The sequence below is a fragment of the Macrobrachium nipponense genome, chromosome 27, assembly GCF_015104395.2.
Source record: "Macrobrachium nipponense isolate FS-2020 chromosome 27, ASM1510439v2, whole genome shotgun sequence".
NCBI lineage: Eukaryota > Metazoa > Arthropoda > Malacostraca > Decapoda > Palaemonidae > Macrobrachium > Macrobrachium nipponense.
This window is the reverse complement of record NC_087216.1, coordinates 14133310-14157418: the sequence shown is the minus strand read 5'-3', so window position 1 is coordinate 14157418 and position 24109 is coordinate 14133310. Positions and strand designations below refer to the sequence as shown.

Genomic DNA, 24109 nt, shown 5'->3' with positions numbered 1-24109 from the left:
TGCTCTGGCGACGGCGAAGAGAGTTAGCGAAAATACAGGCTATCAGCAAACACGTCGGCTTCAAAGGGCATAATGCAGTCTGCTCTTTGGGTATGTCGTTTCTGGCCAAAAACGAAAACCCTTCCAATCCGTGGCCTAGAACATTCGAGATCAAGGGTATGGCAGAGATCATTGGTCAAGAGCCAGAAAGAGTCCTGTGTCCTGTAGGGCTCTTAGAGAGTATATTCGTAGAACGAAGGATTGCCGAGGTTCTGCGGAGAACTTATGGTGTTCGGTCAAGAGACCAAACATGCCCATGTCCAAGAATGCACTGGCATTCTTTTTAAGAAACACCATTAAAGAGGCGCACTCTTCTTGCAAAGACAGCGACTTTAAGATACTAAAAGTTAATGCGCACGAAGTAAGGGCTATTTCGACCTCAATAGCCTTTCAGAAAAACATGGCTCTTAAAGACATTTTAAGTGCTACTTTTTTGGAGGAGTAACTCAGTGTTCGCCTCGCACTACCTACGGGAGGTGAGAACGACCTATGAAAACTGTTTACTCTCTCGGACCATACGTCGCCGCAGACACTATTTTGGGGCAGGAGTTAGCACTCATCCTTTCCCATAGAAAAGGGTAGGTGAGTTTTTAATATTTGTATGTTTATGGTTGTAGGGTCGGCTGCCGAGTACAGTCGTCCCTTCCTTTAGCCTTTGGTATATGGGAGTTTGTTGTTAGGCTAACTTAGGTGGTGGTTTTTGCCTCGTTGCCCTCAGAAGTATGGTCATGGTCTAGTCACATTGTGGTCCCGTCCCCATTGACAGATCATCTAGAGCGCACCAACTACACAGGTCACTACCTTGTTGGTAACTCTAGTGAAGCAGAAGCAGGCTTGGGTGACAGTAATCACGAAGTCAGCTATGCTAACAGGTAAGGAACCAAGATGTCAATCATATACATTTATATGTTTCCTAAAATCCTTTTTCTGTCTCTCCCACCGCCAAAGGTGGGATTCAGCTATATATATATCTGACAGGTAAGTTTCATGAACAAAATGATATTGTTAAGATACAATAAAGTTTGTTCATACTTACCTGGCAGATATATATATTTTTAGTACCCACCCACCTCCCCTCAGGAGACAGTGGAGATAGAAATCTGATAGAAAATGGGAATGGTTCCTGATACCCGCCTCCCAGCGGCGGGAATGGGTACTAACCACCCTAACTCCCACTACGTGTGTCGTAAGTTTTAGAAATTCTGTCGGACTTCAGAGAATACAGCTATATATATATCTGCCAGGTAAGTATGAACAAACTTTATTGTATCTTAACAATATCATTTTTTAGTTAATGAATTTAACTTTGAAAGTAAGAATATGAAATTATCAGGGAAATTTTCAGTCAGGTATTCTTATTTGAGTTATGTAATAATTATAATAATTAACATACAGTACACAGAGAAACTGTTTCTTTCCTTCCCAATAAGGCATTGATTTGAAAGCAACAGAAATATTGGAAAACTACCTCATATCAGATTGGTTGCTGTTAGGCCTATGCTTCGTAACAGTTTCAGGTTGCCATTATTGGTTTACCTGTGCGATAATGGACAATATTTTCAATTTCTTTGTTTTGTTTAAATGGTCAGTTTTTGTTGAGGACTTATTTATTTTGTGTGTTCTTTTTTAACCAAATAGCTATCTACCAGATCGTACCATATAGTTTGTGGGTAATAACAAAGTATGAACAGTATACATACTACTTGGTCAGTTAAAGAGGTGTTGCATTTTGTATTACCTTTAATTGATGATGAGGGTATTGCATAGAATGTATAATCTACAAGTCTTCAAAAACTGTTTTCACTAGTTTTTCCACTTTAGAATGTTAGTCATCTTGTGTTTATGTTGACATACTACCGAAAGGCATACATTGTATGTTACAAACTTTCTATTGTCACCAATGTTTGTGTAATTCTAAGTGTATGAAAGATGTGTTAAGGCCAGATATTTAATACTTACTGTATTTATCAGAGGAGTGCTAATTTCTCTAGAAAATATTATACTGTATAAGTCTATAAATTCCTCACCAAACATCACTGATTATTGATATTTACTGGATTTGATTTCAGATTCTGGTATTTGAGTTTAGTGGCATGCAGTCGGAATGCTTCATGTGAGTGGGAGCATATGAAACAGCCATTAACAATGAGTTATGATCTGACTATAGTCAATGGGAAACCGAATGCTGGCAATCTGAATCCCTTCGAATACCATTTCTCATTTGACAAACAGGTATTACATCTTTTCACCAGAATTTTGTGTTTTCAAGTTTTAAAGATTATTAGTACTGTATAATATTGCTTTGCGATACTGAATTTTTCTTAATGAGCGAGGTTAATTTCGTTTAAGTTGTTTAGGCTAATTTTCAACAAAACCCCTCTTAATTATTCTTGAAGCATTTGTGGATAATGGCTTTTTTTAAGAGTGACAAGTATCTGGCTCACTTAGTGGCCTCAGTAGCCATAATGAAAGACATTTATCTTTTTTTTTCTTTTTATTCTAGGACACTGTTGAAATTTACCTCGTCTGTGTCGTGTTTTATGGATTTGTGTTAGTACCCCTTCAGGTTTATGCTGCTTGTCGACAGGTAAGTCCTTATAGTACATGTTTGGTAAAATATTTATTAATTTATATTGTACAGGTATTTATTAATTTATATTGTACAGTATATAAGATATTTCCATTTCCTGTCGGGTATTGATGTGTGAGTATATAGTCATGTACATAAAACCTAACCTCTCTCACCTTTATTGGTCCATAACCAGAGTTTGTACAATTTTGGGGCCTTTCATGACTTTCATGGAAATTTATGTTGAAATACACTTGTGGTAGTGTAAATAGACTTCATTTGCATCAAAGTCACTTGAGTCTTCATGAAAAGATGAAGTTTTCATGATTTAGCATTAGAATTAACCAAGCAACCAATCTTGGAGGTATATTTTGGCAAAGCCAAAAGTGTTCCCTTGTGTTAGGAGATTTTTTCAGATATCAAGAAGAAACTACAGTACCTGTAATTGTATGTTTGTCAAACCCTTATCAATTGATAAAACCACTTAACATATTGCAGTAAATGAGAGTTAATTTTTCAGCCCCAAGAAGAAATAATTTACAAATGAAAAAAAATTTGTGCGCGGATTTCATCAACGAGTACAAGTGTCATTGATCTCCTAACTAGCCATGCAAATAAGTTTTGTTTTTGCCTACCTGTTATGTTTTTTTTTTTATCTTGATTGTCATCAAAGAGTATAACATGGTCATTGATCTGTGTACCAGCCATGCAAATATAAGTTTTTTATTTTTACCTACCAGATATTTTTTTTTTTATCTTAATTGTCTTTAACAGTTGATAAATATTCTTCATGATTTTTGTCATACATATTTACTCAGTGTGTAAAAAATAACTTTCTCTTGGTAATGAAATATTGTATTTTAATAGTTTTGGTGAGTTGACTCTGTAATGTCATGTTATATGAGTTGACTTTTAGTCATGTTACATGGAAACTATCTTGAAGTGAGACAGGAAAGGCGGGATCACTTCCTGTGTAATTCATCACTTCCTGTGTAATTCATCAGAGAAAACATGAGAATTTCTTGGAAATGTACTTTGAATACATATAACCAAAGTCACAGTTATAGAATTGCCTTGGTTCTTCAGGAATGTTAAATAGCACATTATTCAAAACCTATTCTCAACTAATCAAGCCCATGAGCCTTGACATTTAATGAACATAACAACAAGCTACTATAGATAAATTGAGAATGTTGCTGTAGAGGTCTTAAAACATTCTTTAGTGTATTCTGTGGTCTGCATATAATATTATGAAATGTGAAATTCAATCATTGTTTTTACTGATATTTTTTATATACACTAATGGATTCTAAAATATATACTTGTTAGTTAGAGGTAAGTCTAGTTAGGTCATATTCCTTCTGAAGTGTCTACTAGGGTTACAGTGGTCCTGACCCCTTACTCTGCTCTAGCTCCTTCACAGTGTTTATGGCCTAGACATATTACTATCCAGTAGAAAAGCTTTATACTCAGCTGAAAACATTTTAATTTTTGCTAGTAAGTTATGTGACCTCTCACATCCAGTATTGATCATTGCATGCTCTTATTTCAGATCCATCCTATTACCCGTCTCTTCACAGCCACTCTCATTGTTCAGCTAGCAGGCTTGCTGTTTGACACTTTACATCTCCTTGTATTTTCTTTCGATGGAGAAGGGAGCGAGGGAGAAAATATTCTTGGAGATCTCTTCAATATTCTTGCACAGGTAAGTAAAATGTGCTTTTTAAAACATATTTTTGCAGTTAGTGACAAGGTCATGGTTTAGGGGAGAACTGAACCTCCTCACAAACTGAACTATGTAAATGATTTAGTTCTCTGTTGCTTTTGTTACTGTTTTATTAACTCTACTGAATTTGATGGGTTTAGTATATTCTTTTCACTTTTGACCCTAAGTCATCTTGGGTGACCTAAGCACAGTAACTGCTTTGGTCCCTAATCAAGATGGCAGGATTTTTTTGGAATTTTGCCAGTTATAATTTTCTCCAGTTAAGGAGGCTCTATTAAGGTCTAGTAATTTGCTTATAGGTTTAACACCTGCTTCTTTCATATTGCCATAGTTAAAGTAAATGTCTAAAATTTACTGGAATTTTTTATTTTGTTGGACATCTCATTAAATCAGTACTATATACATTCAATTTCACAACTAAAAGATCTGTGACTATTTTTGTGTCAGCTGGGTAATAGCAGGCTTTTATTTTGCTGCTTTGTAATTTCTGAATAAAATTTTTGCACATTCTTTTGAAGTACATTTCTGATTGTTGTACTCCCCTGTATTTTGTGACTTTTTTGGTCACATTTCAAAATTACTGTTTGTTCCGATACGTAATACAAACCCTCGGTCCTTTAACAATAGGAAGGTAACTAGCGGCAGCTGGGACGGTCGTAAGCTTCGAACAAGGGGAGAACGGTAGTTAACTGCTTGTCCGATCGTGCGCGCGCCCGCGCGCCCGAGAGGTGAAGAATCACTTTTGCTTTCGGCCGCGGGTGTGAAGGACGTGTTCGTCATCGCTCTCTGCCCGCTTCATCGTCGTATGCTTTGTTTATATTGTGTTTTCTACTAATGGTTTGTTTGACTTGAAAATGAAACTGTAAGTACACTGTTTTCATTTTCATTACTTAATTATGAATCAACATGGAGCTATCGCCGTAGATGCGGCGATTTCCGCTCTTTTCATGAAATGAATTATGTCTCGGTGCCGAGGGCGGGCGCACTCGCGCCGAGTCATGTATTTTGGGCGAAAGTGTGTAATTGAAAGATGTAAGTACTCTTTTTCATTATATTTTTGCCGTGTGCGTTCGTTGCCGAAAGCGTGATTGCGCTCGGCACGAGCCTCTTATTTGTATGAATAGAATGCAATGAAAGTGGATTCGCAATGCAGTATTCTTTTCATTTTCATTTATTAGTTGCATCAAATTTAATTTTGGATCAATTTCCGCTCTTACCCGGGAATTAATCCTTACGATTTATTTATGTTAAAGTGAAAATCGCAAGTGCAGTATTCTGTTTCATTTTCATATATATTTTATGATAGCATCATATTATTATGGATCAAGTTTCCGCTCTTACCCGGGAATTGATCTTTCCCCCTTTAAGTTCTATGAAGTGAATCGCAAGTGCAGTATTCTGTTTCATTTTCATATTACTTTCACTGCTGTGTGGGGGTAGGGGAAGCGAAGGTCTGCCAGGAAGTCGTCGGAAAGCTCTCCCGCGACTCCCTTGGTATCCGATTCTTCGTCGTCTTTCCTGCCCCCCGCTCAGCTTCTTCGTTGTATTTTGTATTTGGGGTCTTCCTTGCGTTCGGGGTGGGGCATGTCTCCCCCCCGTGCGTGAGGGAACCCCTCTTACTAATCTGTCTGTGCTACCGCAGGTGCTACATCCGTGGGAGATGACCTTGGACAGGTATGGGCCACTGCGGCTGCAGGGCGTGCCTAGCATCCACGATCTGCTGCAGCGTCTAGCGAGGTCTGGGGCGGTGACCTTGGAGCGGTCTCCACTACAACCTTCACGGCCGCTTATGCTGCTTCCCCCCGCTGGTCTACACTCCCCATGCTGTGTCGGTGACGCCTCCGTCTGCCGCTACTAGGGCGGTCGCCGCCGTACCGAGGAGGGGTATGCCGCCGCCGCCTGTGTTTTCTTCGTGTTGCCTGCCCCAGACTTCCGCTGTCCCAGCAGCTCGCCCCTGGACCGGCCGCCAGTAACCAGGTTCCCGCTGGCTGCCGATGATTCTACGAGGCGATGGCTGGGCCTGCCGTACCTGTCGCTGATGTGGTTCCCGCTACTGGCTTGGCTGTCCCTTCTGTGTTTACCGCTGCCGCTGTTCCTGCCGCTCCTGAGCTGGTTGCTGTTCCTGTCGCTCCTGGTTCCTGCGCCTGTCCATGCTGGTCCTGCCCATGGTGTGTCTTCCCCAGTCCCAGGTCCTTCCGGACAGGTGCAGTGTTGCTTCGGCAATAGGCCCGACTCCGGCCTGGATGGAGGACTTGACGACTGTCCTGCGTGAGCTGACGAAGAAGAGGAAGGCGTCATCTTCGTCTTCGTCTGCTGCTGCCTCTTCCCCTTCGACTTCTAAGGCCCATAAGCCGAAGAAGAAGAAGGCTGCCTCCCCCCCCTAAGAAGTCTCCTTCGGGTCCTTCTGCTCCTTCGGGAGCGGGGCCCGTCTCCCCTTCCGTAAGGAAGAGATAGACGGGGACCAGAGGAGTATCGGTTAGCACTGGTACTTCCTCGCCTGGTGCTAGCGGCGATGCCGCTACGCCAGGTTCCGACTCTGTCTCTTGTTCGCGGGAGATCCCGAGTGTACGCTCTCCCTCGGGAGACCGTGCAGCCAAAGTTTCGGCGCCAGAGTTCGCTCGGCGCCAAGACCGCGGCAACGGAGCAGAAGGCTGGCGAGAACAACCGCCTCAGGTGACTCTCCGCCAGGCCAGCGGCCGCTCTCGCAGCGACCAGCTGGTAACCGGGGTTTTCCCCCTAAGAAGACTCCTTCGGGAACTTCGAAGGGCTCGTCTCACTCCGGTGTGACGGGGGGGTTCTTCTGCTGGTCCTCCTGTTTCCCTTCTTGGGAACGGGGCCGTCTCCTCTTCTGAGAAGAAGAAGAAGACGGGGACCAAGGGTGTGCTGGCTACCGCTGGTACACCCTCGCCTGGTCTTGGCAGCTCTGCTGCTAAGCCAGGTACCGGCTCGGTTTCTCGTCCGCGAGAAGTTCCGAGTGTACGGTCTCCTTCGGGTGACCGTGCAGCCAAAGTTAAGACGCCTGAGTTCGCTCAGCGTCATGACCGAGGCACAGAGCAGAAGACTGTCGAGAGCCGCTCAGGTGACTCTCGCCAGGCCAGCGGCCGCTCTCGTAGCGACCAGCCGGTACCTCGGGTGGACGTGACAGTCTCTGACCGACCACGGGTTGAGGCTGGGAAGAGGTCCCCCAGGTCCCCTCGACCGACGGTACCAGCCTCGGCTGGTACCAGCGGTTTGACGTGCCGCGAGGACGCTCACCGGTCTCACCGCGAAAGTGAGCTCTGCAGGTCACCTGACCGCCGCTCCCACAGGGACCGGGCGGATACGGTAACCAGCAGCAGCTCGTCTGACGCACGGGACCGGGGTCGACGTGCTCAGTCGAGCCGCTCGCCACAGGTGAGCGGCATGGCCAGGCCTGCAGATCGATCCCCACCGCGGGTTGGTGATCGGCTGCAGCCCCCCACGTACGCTTGGTCCTGCCAGCGAGCGGGGGGGGGGGGAGTGTCAGGTCTGTCTCTCCACTACCTTCAACTTCCTCGGGCTACACCGGGAAGAGCGAGGTAACTAGGAGTGATCGTGAGAGGTGCGCCGCTCACGATCCCGTCACGACGCCGCACGTGCCACGTATGGTCTTAGGACCAACCAGGACGTACGTGCAAGTGATTGGAGGCGACCGTCAGGGGGGGGAGGGGGTAGCGTCAGTTCTGTCTCTCCGATACCTTCAACTTCCTCGGCATACGCCAGGAAGAGCGAGGTATATAGGAGTGATCGTGAGAGATGCGCCGCTCACGATCCCGTCACGACGCCGCACGTGCCAGGTATGGTCTTAGGACCAGCCAGGACGTACACGCAAGTGATGGGAGGCAACCGTCAGGGATCTGTTGCTGGTCCTTCTTCTGAAGGAGGAGGGTCTTGGGAGCTGCTCTTGTAGGAGGGACTGGACGGTCCTACTCCTCAAGACGCTGTAACTTCCGAGAGTCAGAGTAACTTTGCCCAGGTTATTGCACTGATTCGTCAGCACAACGACCTGGGGGAAGGATCGCCGCTCCCACCAGCAGAGCCCATGTCTCTGCTCGAGTCGTTTTGGGGCCCGAGAGGGAACCCAAACCGACGGTGGGTTTGCCGTGATCGGAGCTTGCCGATTCTGTCTTGAACCAGAGTCTCTCGTCTCCGGACAAGAAGGCTCTCTCAGTTCTGGCCGGTCGATCAAGCTACTTCCACCTCCTCTACTGCGACAGCGGCGTTTCTACGTGTCTTCGGACACCGTATTTAAATACTCCTTCGGTCCTCCTGAGAGGTTTCGACCTCGACGAGGACTGGAATGAGTCGGAGGACGGTATCGGTTCTCTCCTGTCAGGTGTCGATCAGCCCCACCCAGACGACGTTCACAGTGGCGGCAGACCCTTACCTACAGTGAGAGTTCGTAACCCTCCTCGGGAAAACGTTTTTCTCTCCTGACGATACGTTTTCCCAGACTCTGAGAGCCATCGCCGCAAGACGATGGCTGCTCCTAATCTTCTCCAACTGCTAGTTCCACTGGGAAGGCGAGCGAGTATCCAATTCCTCCCCCATTCCCTCTCTCCTTACGGCTACGAGGGAAAGGGGAGGGATCCTACAGAGATTTCTCTGTAGGATCCCACGTTGGGGACTGTGCTACCGGGGGGACCTTCGGGTCCTACCTGACGTAAGCCCCGGTCGTTGAGGAGGGATCCTGCCCCATTCTTGATTTCTACGGGAATCGAGAGGACCACCAGCCGATGTCGTTTGACGAATTCGGTGGGGGTTTCGCAGATTGCTTAGAATTCTACGGATTTCTAGCGCATTCAGTGTTCGAGTTTCTTACGATCTCCAAACACTTAGGAGAGACCACGGTCCAAAGTGAGCGAGACGAGAATCCCCGATATGTTACACGATAATCGGGAACCTCGCCTATGCTCGAATTCCTGGAATTTCTAGCATTAGGAAGAAGACTGCTGCTGAAAGAAGACTATCTCACAGTAGGCGACCAACCTGGAATAGAGAAGAACGGACGGGAATATCCAGTTTGGCTTGAACTATCGTCTTAGTATTCTGTTCACCATTGAAGCTTTCCTTCGAGGAAGACTTCTTCACTCTCTTTGATAGAGATCGAAGGTGGTCGATCTCCAATCCTTATTTGTTTTCTTGAAGGAAAGAATTTAGGATGGAGATCGTTGTTCAGAATCCTACAAATATACTACGTATATTAACCTCGCGACATGATTCTGCTAAGCAGTTGAATGGTCCGAGGGGTAGGCGCATATCCTGGTTATTCTACGGATTGAGACTTAGACGAGAAGTATTCTAATTTGAACTGCAACTCGGGGTTGCCTGCAACCTCCCAGGAGTTTCCAGTTTCAATTTTATATACTTATGGTGTTGTCACAACAACACCATTTAAGCTTTTATATTTACCGAAATTCGTTTCACATAAATATAATTGCTCGAGCATATCTTTTTATGCTCGGTGGTTCTAGCCGAACGCATTCCTTCGTGGAAAGGATTACTTGGCAACTCAGGATGACGAGTCAGCGACAGCTACTGCGTATTGAATTGCCCGAGGCATTTCAGTACCAGCTGCCGCTTCGAGATTCACGGTTGGTTATGTCTGTTCTTTTCCACCCTGCTTTGATTGAATACCAACCGTATCTCTGCCCAACAATCACGGACTTAAGTCTCTGATTAACGGGGATTCTCGCATACATGAATGACCATCTACTGCTGTGACGCTAGTATTCATCGTCTTCGGTATTGCGAGAATTTTAAACAGAGATATCTATTCGACTCTCATCTTTCTGTTTACCGCATGGTAACAGAATTCTGTAATAGTCTCTTGCTGCATCGCACTGCGATAATGCGAATGATTTTTGCGGAATCTGAGTTTGTCCTCAAAATATCTTGTATTCGGTGTGCAATTGTTCATTGTTCACCCCGGATTAGCAGATGTATTGAAAGACATCGCCTACTCCCACACCTGCCAGCTCTACTTCCAAACGTTCAGCCCATGAGAAGCAGTTCTTCAGGCGGCTTTCCCCTGTGTTTAATTACTGAAGAACGCCCCGCTTTCATTGCACACCGGACAGCAATGAAATGGCGGTTAGCGTTTTCAGTCATTTGTAAGCACAGGTTTAGAATCTGAGATTCCTTCTCTCGATTCAGCTGGAAGACGTAGGTTGCATTCATTGCCTACCTTCGTCTTCAACGTCACATAGTGTTGTTTCTCCTTAAGCTGAGATTCAACGTCTATGAGATTTTCTTGCCATCAGGGACCTCGGTCTTTTGAAGGCAATGGACTTTCGCCTTTTGAGCTTATGCATTAAGAGAATCATCGCCGCGCCGTCCGGCATCGGTGACTAACAAATAACTCTTTAAAGGGCGAAGGTCACGTGACTTACCCGGATGCTTGGACAACTTGCCTCTACTGATTCCGAACCAGTCAGTCGGCAGCTGTCAGAGCGCCCGAGTCAGTTACGAACTATGCTGTGAACTTAGTTCGGTTGTTCCAGAGCAATCATTACTTCGTCTTAATAGCTTGTCAGTATGAGTACTGTACATAACCAAAGTCGAGAAGAGGGATAGGTCATACGACTATTCCCTTCTTTTCGTCTTAGGTAACTGCATGACTTCTCTTGAGAAGTCAAGCACAAAGGGATGGGGATTTGTGACGCTCGATTCGTTACCGATCTTCGTAGCGAAAAGACTCAGAACCCTTCGGTAACTGACGATTGGTTCGAGTCCTTCACAATACCCTCCCTAATGGACTTCACCGCCTCCGATACGAAGGCTATGCTGCTTTGTCCTGTGAAGGCGCGACGGAGCTGTCTGAAGAAAACTCGACACCCAGGATGAGTGTGGACGCCTCTTCATCATTCTCTCGCGTTCCGCAAGAACTTCTCCGTGGCGCAGGTAATGAGGCAGGCGCCTGGTCCAACCGGACCGCATGCACCTCCTTCTACCTTCGGGATATTGCCCACAGTTCCTTGGATCGTTTTTTCCTTGGGAACCATGGTGGTTGCTCAACACGTTGTGTAGTTAACCCAGACCCTCGCAGGCTGAACAGCATCGAGTCCTGGTGTGACCGTAAGATGGATGAGGAATGAGAGTGTGACTGGCTCCTCTTCCCATCTTTTTCTTCCCATTACCTCTGGGTAGAGGGACACAGGTCGTCACCCTGCTGGGTAAGGACGAGATGCAGGTGAGCTACTCAATAGAGCACCATCCTATCCCTTTCAGTAGGGATAGGAGTAAATATCCACCACTTCCTCCAACAAGGGGGAGGAAGTGGATGCCAATTTGAGACAAACCCATCATTTTATGATTGTCTCTTGCAAACAGGAACAAGTTCTTGCTTGCTGGTACGAAGAGATACGCTTGCTCTCTCTTAGTACTTGGCCCAGAGGTCTGACCATTGATCCTGCGGTGCACACCCCGATCAATCGGACAGAGGTTTGGATCCCTCCCTTGCTCTTACGACCAGGGAGGCACTCCCCAGGGTTGGACAAACACCAGTCTGTTCACCAAAAAGACTCAGATTCCTCCCACCAAGAAGTGAGTCTTCCTATTGTTAAAGGACCGAGGGTTTGTATTACGTATCGGAACAAATGACAATTTGTCGAAAATTGCATTTTTCCTAACTATACAAACCTGAGGTCCTTTACATATAGTCCCACCTCATGCCACCCCTCACTCTGCCAACTTTTTGCATGGGCCTAAGCAAAAGTGATTCTTCACCTCCTCGGTCGGGCGCGCGGAGGCGCGCGCACGATCGGACAAGCAGTTAACTACCGTTTCTCCCTTGTTGCGAAGCTTACGACCGTCCCAGCTGCCGCTAGTTACCTTCCTATTGTTAAAGGACCTCAGGTTTGTATAGTTAGGAAAAATGCAATTTTTGACATTGTCTTTTTTTTTTTTTTTTTTTTTTTTCAGTCTTTGTTTATGATGTTACTGTTACTGTTAGCCAAAGGTTATGCAATCACAAGGATGATGTTATCAAGACGTTTCTTGCTTATTTCTCTTTGGGGACTGTATTCAATACTCATCCTCACACTCTACTTTTGGAATATGGTAAGTGATCTGTTAATTACTTAAGCTGCCAAAGGGCCCTATTGTTTTTTGGAAATAGACTTAGCAAGACCTGTTGGGTCCATTGGTGTGATGGAGTATGAGTCCGTAAAGTTAATGAAATATATTTTCTTTTCTAAATTTAATTAAGTTTATGTACCAAGACTGTATTAATAAATACTTTTAGCTAATATGTAGTACCTTGGGTATTTATAAATTGTATATTTACAGATTGAGGTTGATGTCATTGAAGACATTGATGAATATCAAACTTGGCCTGGCTGGCTAACTCTGGCACTGAGAGTTCTCATCATGGTGTGGTTCCTTTTTGAGCTCCGTAACACCATGACTTACGAACATAATGCCAAGAAGTTGAACTTCTTCTTGCATTTTGGAGCAGCATCTTTGGTGTGGTTTATCTACTTACCAGTGGTTGCATTGATTGCACTCCAAGTTTCACCATTATGGAGATATAAATTGTTGTTAGGTAAGTTTAAGTCGTACCATCCATAGATTATTCCCAGGTAAGATATTAAATTACTGTTTTGTAAGTTATCAAGCAAATAGTTTATGATGAAACGTAAGTGCTACTGACCTATAGTTTGAAACTGTTACCAACTATCTCAGTATTCATGTAGAAAGCTGCAGAAAGTGTAGTTCCCCATCAAAAGATGGAATTTGGAAAATTTGTGATTTGACAAAGATTCACAGTTCTTCCTTTGTAATATTTTCCTGTTAGGGAACATGAATAACCCACATTGTAATGCTAGTAATGATCTTAACAGTTATTGTAGGCTTGGCAATACTACTATTATGTAAATGGAAATTTGTAAAATCCTAGACATTTCTCCGTATAGTGAGCTGTCTCCTTTCTGTACATATGATTGTTTTTAAATAAAACTGATTAGTTTTGAGTGTATAATTTGAACGCTAATGAAATACAGCAGTGTTTTAGTGAATTGATTTTTTTCTGTGAACTATATAATTTTATTTGACTTTTTCAGGTTTTACATATTCAGCTGATTTACTGGCACACTCTTTTATGACTTACTTATTGTGGCCAGAGAGATCAGAACAGTATCTCCTCCTAGCTTATGAAGCCGACCTATCCAGTGAGCTAGACGAGTTTAATGAAGCTCCTCACATATTAAATCATTCGGATTCAGCGTTATTAGCACCAATGTTTGACTACAGCTCTGAGCCACTGAAAATTAAGATGTGAAAACCAAAGGTCAGTGATGGTCGTAATAGTTTGTCATGCAAATTTTACTGATAATTATGTTTTTCTCCTCAACCTTCAGCCTGAAGTAAACATGAATATGTATGTGCAATATGTTGAGTTGAATGTTATTAGTACAGTATACCTAAATATCCAGTACATATATATTTCCTTTTTAAATTAATGCCGATATAGAACACTTTGTATTTAGATGGTATTATGTCGTTAGCAATCCCATTTTCTTCACTAATGTAGTTAGTGATTCTTAGCGATCATTTATGTTTGTGACTAAATTTTGCAACCGAGTTTCCCAAATATGTACACTAAATTTAAAGTCTTATAAATCTTTTTATGACTGTAGATTGTATAATAGCCATTCTTTCCTATACTGTACTTAGACTAGGTTCTTTTTACAGTCTTTCAGAGTACAGTGTGTATTCCTTGATATGTGCATACTGTGTATGCTGTATTGGTATCGATAATTCATGTAATAAAAATGATAGTTGTTTACATCTCACATTTTATGTTGCCGTTTGCAGAGAGGAAAAGTAAAAATTGGAGATGGAACCAGTTGCATTTCATAATTAAACTTTCTGGAATCGATCTGGAATCAAAATTAGTTTTTGCATGGTGTTGCCAACATAAGCAGACCCCTATAACTTGTGCTAGTTTATTTTCTCTAACACTGTGTTCATTAACATGTCCAACCTAGTATTCTTTAAGTTGTCCAGTCCATAACCACTGAATTGTTATATATGTCTGGGATTAGATTTTTAGAGGAGAAATTAGCCTCTTGATGTACTATAAGGAAGCAACTAATAAATATAGGAATATTTAATTTTTTCATATATAGTTGAAGTTTTGTTTTTATTGAGTTTGTTTTAGAGGCTGTATAATAAATAATATGAGTTAAGTAACTGGTATTCAGATATTTCCATTACCACTTCCAGTTATGTATATTTCTGAAATCCTTTCACAACACTTAAAATTAAAAATCTTTCCTGAGTGTCCAACTTTCAGCCAATTATATGTATACTAACAAAATCCTTTAAAAATTCTCACCAGAATCTCCAATATTACCAGTTTATCAGATTATAAAAATTTTTATGAATTATTTAGGAAGATGATTAAGCTGTTCATTAATAATCCACTTAGCATAAGTGAATTTTTTATGGTTATGATCCAACCTTTTGAACTTTGTGTTACTCAGTATAAATTGAGAAAATGTAATGACAAAAGTTGTATGCTGTCCGAGTTGAGTGCATTTAGCCTAGAAACTAAGAGGAAAGTCATTTGTTTTTAGCCATAGCCCATTATTCAGCCTCTTTTGGACTGAGCTAGTGCTGAATGATAAAAAATTCTGAATCATTATATCACTCAAGCTATGTTTTGTTTGTCAACTGTAAGTTTAATCTGTTTTGATATGTTATTTGCATCATTTGAAATATGGAAAAGTGGAATGAAGAGGAGAGTAATGAAAATAAATATAAGAAAAACTAAGCTTACAGTAACCTGAAAGGAAGAATAGAAAAAAGTAGTTAGGAAAGTGGCTATGTGGATGTGAGAGAGGTGTGAAGGAAACTTGGTATGAAGCATCTAATGTATAGATAGTGTGATAAAGAGATGCTCAGGATTGCAGTATATCAGTGTAACAAGAGTTTACTATGCTCAAAGTATACAAGTGTATATGGGGAAAAGAGAGAGGAAGACTAGACCTTAGAAGGGGTAAATATATCTTGTTACAATGAAGACAAACCAGACTGTAAAACAGGCATTTAAAGGAAGTGCATACTCTATACTATACGTACTGAAAAATAGCTGGAAGGGAAAGGGAATTATATATAAAAATACAGCTGGAGGAAGTGGAAGGAGACTGTTAGGTCACTGGTTCAGAAAAAATCTCATTAGTAAACTAAAAAAATTTATTATGCCTTTTTAAGGCCTATACAGTACACACACACACGAGGTTTTAAAGATGTGTGACCACAAAATGCTAATAACTATATCTGGAGTGTGGCGAGATCATACTGCAAATGAAGACATGAAAATTGATAGGGTTTGGACGTGTAATGAGAAGGGTGAAGAGCAGTAGGACAGCATATTAGTAGACATGAAAGTAGCAGGATGAAGACTAGTAAGGAAGCGCAAGTAATTATGGAAAGACGACACAGATGAAAACATAGACAAGAGGGACGTTCAGAGTGTGCACTAAACTGATGACAATGGAGAGAGACTCAAATAATTGTCTACCCTATAAAGAAAAAATTTTTTAAAACCATAATAAATAACAATGATTTCACAGTAGTATATATAATACCATTGAAGTGTATAAATGAAAGAAAGGACAGAATATAAAGTAAGAATAATGTTAAAATAATGAACATACATCAGCTGCATACTATTTGCATTAAGAGCAAAACACTCAAAAAATATATTAGGAAGCATGGAGACCTGGACTCAAGACTGGAATAGGCTTAGAAATTTTATGTTATCCTTTCCTTTTCCTTTTAGCTGCCATTGATTTAGACCATGATAATATTTACACCATTTCTTCAGGTTCAAATTCAACTTATGAATAACTTGCTCTAGTCAGTATTTGTGCATGAATTACCTTCATTCTAGTCATTTTCAAGTGACTGGATATTCCTCTATTGTACTATTCCTCTTCATGCAAACAAGCAACATGAAACTTAGCAAATTCAAGATAAAGCAAGAAACAATTGTAAGATGTTAAATTCTGAATGATCCAGTGGCTGAAGTGAGAAGTAACAAAATGTAGAGTGATGCAGGAAGGGAAACAGTAGTACCATACTACATACATGTATTATATTTATACTCTTAAATATGTATCAGATGGCGTGTTGTGAAAACACAGTAGATTATAAGACAAATTGAATGGCCATTTATCACAAATACAATCAAAATTCAGAGGAAAAAATGTAATATAGGTGAGTTACCATAATTACTTTAGTTAAAGAAAATGACATGAGGCCATTATGAAATAATTAAAGAAAATGATTCATCAGAAGTAATTATAACATCCAAAACTTGTTAATCATAAGTAATAATGAAGTTATTAAGTTGCATGTAGTGTATCCTTTAAGTAGGATAACAGTGTATTTGTATTAGCTATCATGGTCTTTCATTCTTACAATAATGCATATCTGATTTAAAGTGAGTTCTTTCACATCTTGACACGCAACTGTATTTAAAAAAAATTTTATTGACATTTTGAAGTACATTGTAACTTTTAGTCTGCAGTACTATTATTTTTCCTAAATCCTAGCAATTGTTTGGAATGTGTTCTTATTTAGGGAACAGTAGACAATTTATGTAGGGCGATTTATTCCTAATATGACTAACGAAACCAAAATTCCACATACAAGGAGTACTAGAAGATGGGTTGCATGACCCATAATACAACTTTTTGATGGGTTGTACTGTTGTTCAAAACATTTTTATGCAAATAATGACGGTAAACATATTACTGTATAATAACTACAAAGTTGAAAGTTTAGCAATAAATCTCTAGAATTATTGTCAGAATCTTGAATGTTTCAGCTTATCATCTTTATGTAGCCTAAGAATCAGCCATTTTCTATGTAAGTTATAAAGTATGAGACCAAAATCTTTGAACCTGCTGTATGAAAAAGTATGAGACCAAAATCTTTGAACCTGCTGTATGAAATCTTCAGGCCTGCTCTATGAAAGTTAAGGCATCATGTCAGTGGCTGGGTTAACAAGTTAATTATGTACCTGTCTCAAATTGTGAAGATATTAAAATAATGTATTTTCTGCACTACATACTATGTTTACTCAAGTAGTATAAAAAACTAAATATTCCATGTAAAAGTAAAATCAGATTTCAACATGGAAAGGCAAAAATGATGAGCCCCACTGTAAGGTGTTAGGAAATTTTTAAGGGAAATTTCACAGTGAACCATCAGTCTTTAATGGGCTTTTACCATACCATACTCCTTAGACTTTCTTAAACATAGGGTTCTAATGGACTAGTAAGGGAAATTAAGATATAATAACTGGGTACAACTACAAAAATATTCAACTAGATCAAAGTATATGCTCTTATTGGCCTTGAAAAGCTAAGTTGTTTTCTGATCTTTCAGCCAAATTATTTATTTAGCTTTGAATTTGGTCTTTTTCAGCTATGTAAGCTAATTACGTCCATGCCCTACTGAAACATTGTTTCATCAGACACCTGTTTTGGTGTTTTGATCCGTGTCCACTTGTGTATGTCAAGTTATTCTCCTGTTGCTCTACTTTATAAGCAGGACACAAACAGAGGTAAGACCTCAAGTGTTCCCCTAATATATGTTATTTATTTACCTTGTTATTCACTTTTGAATGGTGTTTTAAAATCTGTTACCCTATTTTCATGATCTTTTTTCATTACCAAATTATTGTTTGATTTTTATTCTTTCAAAAATGGTGCACTGCATAGGAGTGAAAATTTAATTTTGTGTTTCATGAAATTGTAAAGTTAAGTTTTGAAAATTTCAAGTACAGCATTATTTGAATAAATTTATTTATTGAAAAGAATTTAAGGAAGTGGAAGCTAAAGCATTAAAGTTTGTTGACAAAGAAGTCTAGTACATATTCTATATCGTTAGATAAGGGAGAGGCAGTTTAAAGGTGGAATATCAGTAAAGTAGTTAATGGACATAAGATATCCTTACACACATATGGAATGCCACAGCCAATAATTTATTGCCATGATTCTCTATTTGTGGGATTGCTTTAGAAGCACATTTGAATGAAAAGGGTTTATAACTGTAGAAATGGGATTGTTTTGTACATACATTTTATTATAAACCTGCAAATGCCAGTTTATCTGAATTGAGCTTTTGCTATTGTTGTCACACCTTAATCACATTAGGTGTTCAATTCTTAGTGGGAATAGAGCACATGGAAAGCTTTAAAGTGGTTATTCTCAGTTGGAGGAACTCAAGCCTCTCATCTATTAATGTAACTTTTTTTTTTTTTTTGCTGGATTGAACATAGTATTGAAATTTGTATGGTAATTTATTTGTAGTGCATATCTTTCTATTAACATCTGACATAAATGATGGTTAGCTTTAGTATTTTTTCAATGCTATGTTGCACTTTCTATAGGATATTTCGTGTGAATTTTAGTCAAAAAGTTATTTAGAATTGTAAAAGATTATTTAACTAAATATGTACTAGTGCTGATTTTTTACTTGATCATTATAAAAGATTTATCATAATATACTTAAGAATTACACATTTGTTAAGAGGATGAGTCCTTTCAACAAACATGTATTTTTTTTTTTTTCTTCACCTAGTAGACTTTGAGAAGCCTAGTGCTGATTTCATAACAAACATGTGTAGTGGTGATTGTTAGATTTTTATGAATTGAATTATTTTACGTGAATACCCGACCAGTGTTTATCCAGTACAGTACTACTATATTTTCTTAGATTAAATGCCTTTCTTAAGGTGTTTGTAATAGGTTTTTATTTTAATGTTACTCTTCATTGCTACAATAAGAACTGTTCTTAATCCACCAGAGGAATGTCTCCATTCTGCCAGTGCTCTGAACCCAGACTTTTTCATATTTATTTGTTAGGTGGAAAAAAGTGTGCTTGCAGTTAAGGGTTGCAGGTCAGGTTTGTCAAGAAGCTAAAGGTCTATAACTTTCTTAATTTGGAAGACATCACTATAAATTTTTTGAAGGAGGTGATATTTCCAATAGTGAAAAAACAGCAACAGTCTGATAAAACTGTATGAATTGTTGCCTCAGGCATCCCTGAAAGATTTAACACTTTAGGCAATAATAATTTTTATCTTTGTGTTGACAAAAAGCATTAGTGGATCAAATAATTTTTCATTAGCAGCAAATCACACTTGAGGTTGGCCATTGATCAGCCTTCATGAGACTACATCAAACAAAGTAGTACCAAGCATCTTTATCCCAATGATCTTGTGAAAGGACATGGAGACCTGGATGCTGGAGACTTCTCAAGGAAGGATATCTAACGATACCATTTGTTTTGGATAGTTTTATTCCCACAGTTTCTTGAAGTTTGTTGCTCTAAACATAGCCTGTTATGACTTTCATATTCCAGTTAATTACATTTTAGAACAATGTTGTTCATGCATGTATGAGGATTAACCAGAGGACTCATAACTGTCATACAAGTAATGAAGTTGTTGCATAAATACAAATTGTACTTTACTGGGTTAATACTCCTTTTATTGTCATTTTCCACTACAGAACTATACTACTACCATTTTACCTGGGACAGTGCATTTAGAATTGTACCCAGGTAAGACAAGGTACTTCACTAGATACAAGGGTTGTCATCTTGAACACTCACCACTTTACATGTTTTCCAGTAGAACTTGGAATTTATTTTATTGAGCTAGTGTGCAAATTGTTATATGTGAAATAAAGATTTATATTAATTGAGCCAAAATTATTTGGAATTTTGTGTACAGTATTTGAATTATATGAGTTACCTGTGTTCCAGTGATATGTATTTAAAGTTTATTTTTATTTGTTTTGCAATCAGATTGGTTGTGATGTGCCAAGAACTTTTGTGATTTTATAAAACAGTATATTTGAAATTCAAGGATGGATACATTATAGTACAGTATTACGAACAAGACAGTTTTACATTATCTTTTAGTATATTGTAACTTGAAAATAACTGTGGGCTTAGCTTTCAGTTTATGTAAAACAGGTTCCTGTAAAGTGAATCTTGTAAGCAATACTTTAGTACACCAGTGAGGTAAAACTGTCATAATTTTTATAACAGTAATTGGTGGTTGTGTTGTATAACAAGGGCCTGTGATTGAAAGGTCACGAAATCAAATTTTTCAAAGAAAGGCCAGAATTTTTCCATGTTCCTTGCTAGTTGCCAAGATTAAGAATTTTTATTATTTGACATTTTTTAAATATATTATCCTCTCATGTTATAGTCAATATTGGTAAAACACTGTGGTTGGAGCTGCTGGAAACAGAAGGTTGTGAACCTCATATTGTGAAAGTGCATGAAATTTTGTACGTATAACAAAGTTGACATTGTGCATCTTTTTTTTCTTTCTTTTACATGCTTTTTTATTTTTAGAATTGCAAGTTTCAGGAAACATGAGATATGTAAATGCCCTGTGCTTTATTGTAATTTGTCAAGTGTGAAAGAGTAGATAAAATCTTAGTAGTTATGCGAGTTACTGCACTGTCATCTTCACTTGCAAAATCTTAGATTTGTGATGATGAATGGTTTACTCTATGGAGCTGCCATAAATTTATGTTGAAATTAGCATCGGTTTTTCAGTAGAAGCAAAAGTTGTATTTTGGTAACGTTTTCTAATAGCCCAGCAATTGATTTATCAGCATAAACTTTAGTGTACAGTTCATTTTGTAAGTAAAACATATTTGTACTTAAATTTAATGTTGAGTTAGTGATACAGTGATGATGTTATGTTGTTGTTGATGAAACTTGAATTACGGTATATATTAGGTATTTTTTTGCTGAAGTGGTGCTGAATTATGTTGCTGTATATATAGTTGAACCATAGTTAATATACTGTAGCCGCTCTCAGCACCTCTTAGCAGTTAACAACTGTGAAACTTGAGTAACTTTAGACACTCTTAAGTGTTTAAATAAATCTTTCAGTTTAAATCAGAATGAACAGTGAGGATGTCAAGATGTATCCCTAAAGTATTTTAGTCATGCATTACAATGTAAGAGTAGCTGTTGGTGGCAAAAAAAAAAAAGGCATAAGCATTCATATGCCTACCACAAAAGTCCTGCTCATTAACTAATTTGCATAAGAAACAAATAGGTTATTGCAACTGTATTTTTTACTTGGTAATCATGGTAAACTACTTAATAATAATATGTAGTAGCTGATGTATGGCATTTGCAAGAATTGTAACCATAAAATAGGGCATTGTTTTCTTGCTTGTTGCCGTGACATTAGGAAGCCTTGAAAACTGAACTATAAGTAAGTATTTTGTGTCCTGAAACTGTGTATTCTATACAGTATTAAGACATCCTCCAATTCATGGATTATTTTCAAACTTATGTTGCAGTAACAGGTAACTTAAAAGATATTTTCTATGATTACTTTGTGTTGTCTGTGATCCAATGAAGTGTAAGCTAAGATTTTTTAGGAGTGTTTTTTGTTAATGATAAAGATGAAAATTAGCAGTTGTGATAAGGATAAGGTTTATGGTGCAAGGAATTTTATTCTTAATGTGAAAAAGACAGTCTCTCTTTCCTACTCACAACTTTTGTAAATATATATTATTTTGAATAAATGGTGCACCAGATTAGTTTCTAATTTACTATATATAAGAGACCTCTTGGAAAGTCTTGCTGTCAAAATGATTTGGCAGAGAGCATAATAGCAGAGATGTCTTTTAATCCTATTGTTAGTCATACCTAGTAAGGTGTGAACCAACTTGGCAAGAATAAAACTTGGAATTTCTGGTAGTCATAGCATTATCATTATTATTATTATATACTAAGGCTCTTCTGTACTCATGCAGCAGAATAATATTGAAATAATAATTTCTGGTGCTCACATAAAAAAAATTGCCACCAATGATCTCATACAGGTGACTACCATAAAAAATTATTTTCATATCACTCATTAAGAGCAGTTTCTTGCTGCTGTGCATGATTCACAACTCAAATACCTTATCTACTAAAGATTCTGATTATCTGTCTTGTTCTGATCCATCCTTGTTCATATGCATACTGTATCCTGAATATGATACAGATCAGTATATATTATCTTTAAAGATTTATGTATATTTTTATAATCCAAATAGTGTAAGTCTATTGATAATGATATATATTGTGTGTGAGGCCAAGAACTTTTACAGTTATCACAAATGTACATACAAGATGAAGTGTAATGTAAAAAAAAATTATATTTTTTTCTCCATTATTTTCCTCTTGAGATTTTCTATTTTACAAGGATCATATGATGAGTAAGCCTTGTGACTGAATCTTCTCTCATGAATTATATAATAGATTGACTATTTATGATTGACATTGCAAGAATTCATTGTCCAAGCCTTTAATTTGAGTCCATGTTTACACTCTTTATCATCCACATTGTATTTGCTCAATGTCTTGATGTATCTGGTATTGTTACAAATAAAGTTCTAATACAGTAAATATTCAAGTCTCCCTTATACTTTTCTCACCTAGATGTGATACAATAGATTAAAATGACTGAGAATGTCTGTAGTTGTCTTTTGTATAAAAAAAAATATCTGTTTTGGAGAGCTGCAGAGCATACTGTGGTAAATTAGAGCTGAAAGTCAAGTACAGTGCACATGCTTCTGGAGGTGGAATCTCTCCAGGTACTAAACATATATCGTTGGATGCTTCACTGTAAATTATGAAACTGCATGATTACTATTTGCATTGCAAAATCCTATAACTGTTGAGGATTCACACAACTTTGTCACATTAATCTCATGATGCATTCATATGTAAGTCTTCTAAATGAATGAATGAATAAAAAAAAATATATTTTCGGAAGCAAAAATAAAATTTTTGTTCATTACAAATTTGTACCTGCAATTGTTCATTGAATTAGCTTTTGCCTCTCTTTGAGCTATAAAGCAATAGAGTATACTATGAAAGCTAAACACTGTAAAGTAACCCCAAACTTTCAACTACTGGAATTCTTCCCTTATCGGAAGTATTAAAATGGTTTTTTCATTAGGCCATCTTTATTACCATTGATGGTGACAAGTAGTGAATGTTCAGTTGTAGAATATGTTACTTATCAGATTTTGCCAGACAGTGGCAAGATCCCTGAAACATGCAAAACATTACTTGTGATTTTACCAGCCAGTACTACAGAATCCTTTCTGGACTACAACTTTATCTGCAAACTTCGGTGAACCACGCTTCCCTTGGCCACTTTTTAACATGAAGGGCTAAGGTAGTCTTTTTCTTAAAGTCAGTGTGATTCTCACCTTTTTTTCCTCTTAAACTTTGAAAATTTCTTTGTAATTGCTTATGCCACTCAGCTTCAGCTTCATGGGACCTTAACAAAAGTGCTACAGCCTTATGACAGACAAGCGGCATGATGGTACCTCAATTTAACCATGTAAGCCCCTTACCAGTGGTTTGCATTATTTCACTGAATATTTGCGTTTACCCTGCATTTTAAAACTGTTGCATTACTAACTTTTTAAAACATCTGCTGCCTTCTAATCTTTCAGATCATCTATTTGGAATACATGTGGCATGATGAACAGCTTGTTTCTGTCTTCAGTAATGAACTCGTCTTCTTAAAGGAATTTGCAGTTTGCTTCCTTGTTACTTTTGCTGCACACGGTGTCCCATAATCCCTGTTACCCTAATAACCCATTTAGTACTCATACTTTTACTGCTTGTGAAATTAATTCTAGTTTCCTGTTTATTACCTATATTATGAGGTTTTAATTTTAAGAAAACTTATATGTTGG

General features: G+C 39.0%; 1 protein-coding gene across 3 annotated transcripts in view; it reads left to right on the top strand.

Moving 5' to 3' along the window:
* The window catches only part of LOC135200842 (transmembrane protein 145-like), a 36437-nt gene extending 13635 nt beyond the window's left edge, over positions 1–22802 (top strand). For 2 of the 3 annotated variants that reach the window (XM_064229538.1, XM_064229536.1), the window contains exons 3-8: positions 2109–2271; positions 2543–2626; positions 4161–4313; positions 12276–12413; positions 12642–12897; positions 13415–22802. In XM_064229538.1, the coding sequence (XP_064085608.1) occupies positions 2109–2271; positions 2543–2626; positions 4161–4313; positions 12276–12413; positions 12642–12897; positions 13415–13632 (1012 nt within the window). In that variant the 3' untranslated portion in view covers positions 13633–22802. The remainder of the gene's footprint in view (positions 1–2108; positions 2272–2542; positions 2627–4160; positions 4314–12275; positions 12414–12641; positions 12898–13414) is intronic. The other variant, XM_064229537.1, reaches the window with a different exon arrangement.
* Positions 22803–24109: the final 1307 nt, after the last annotated feature.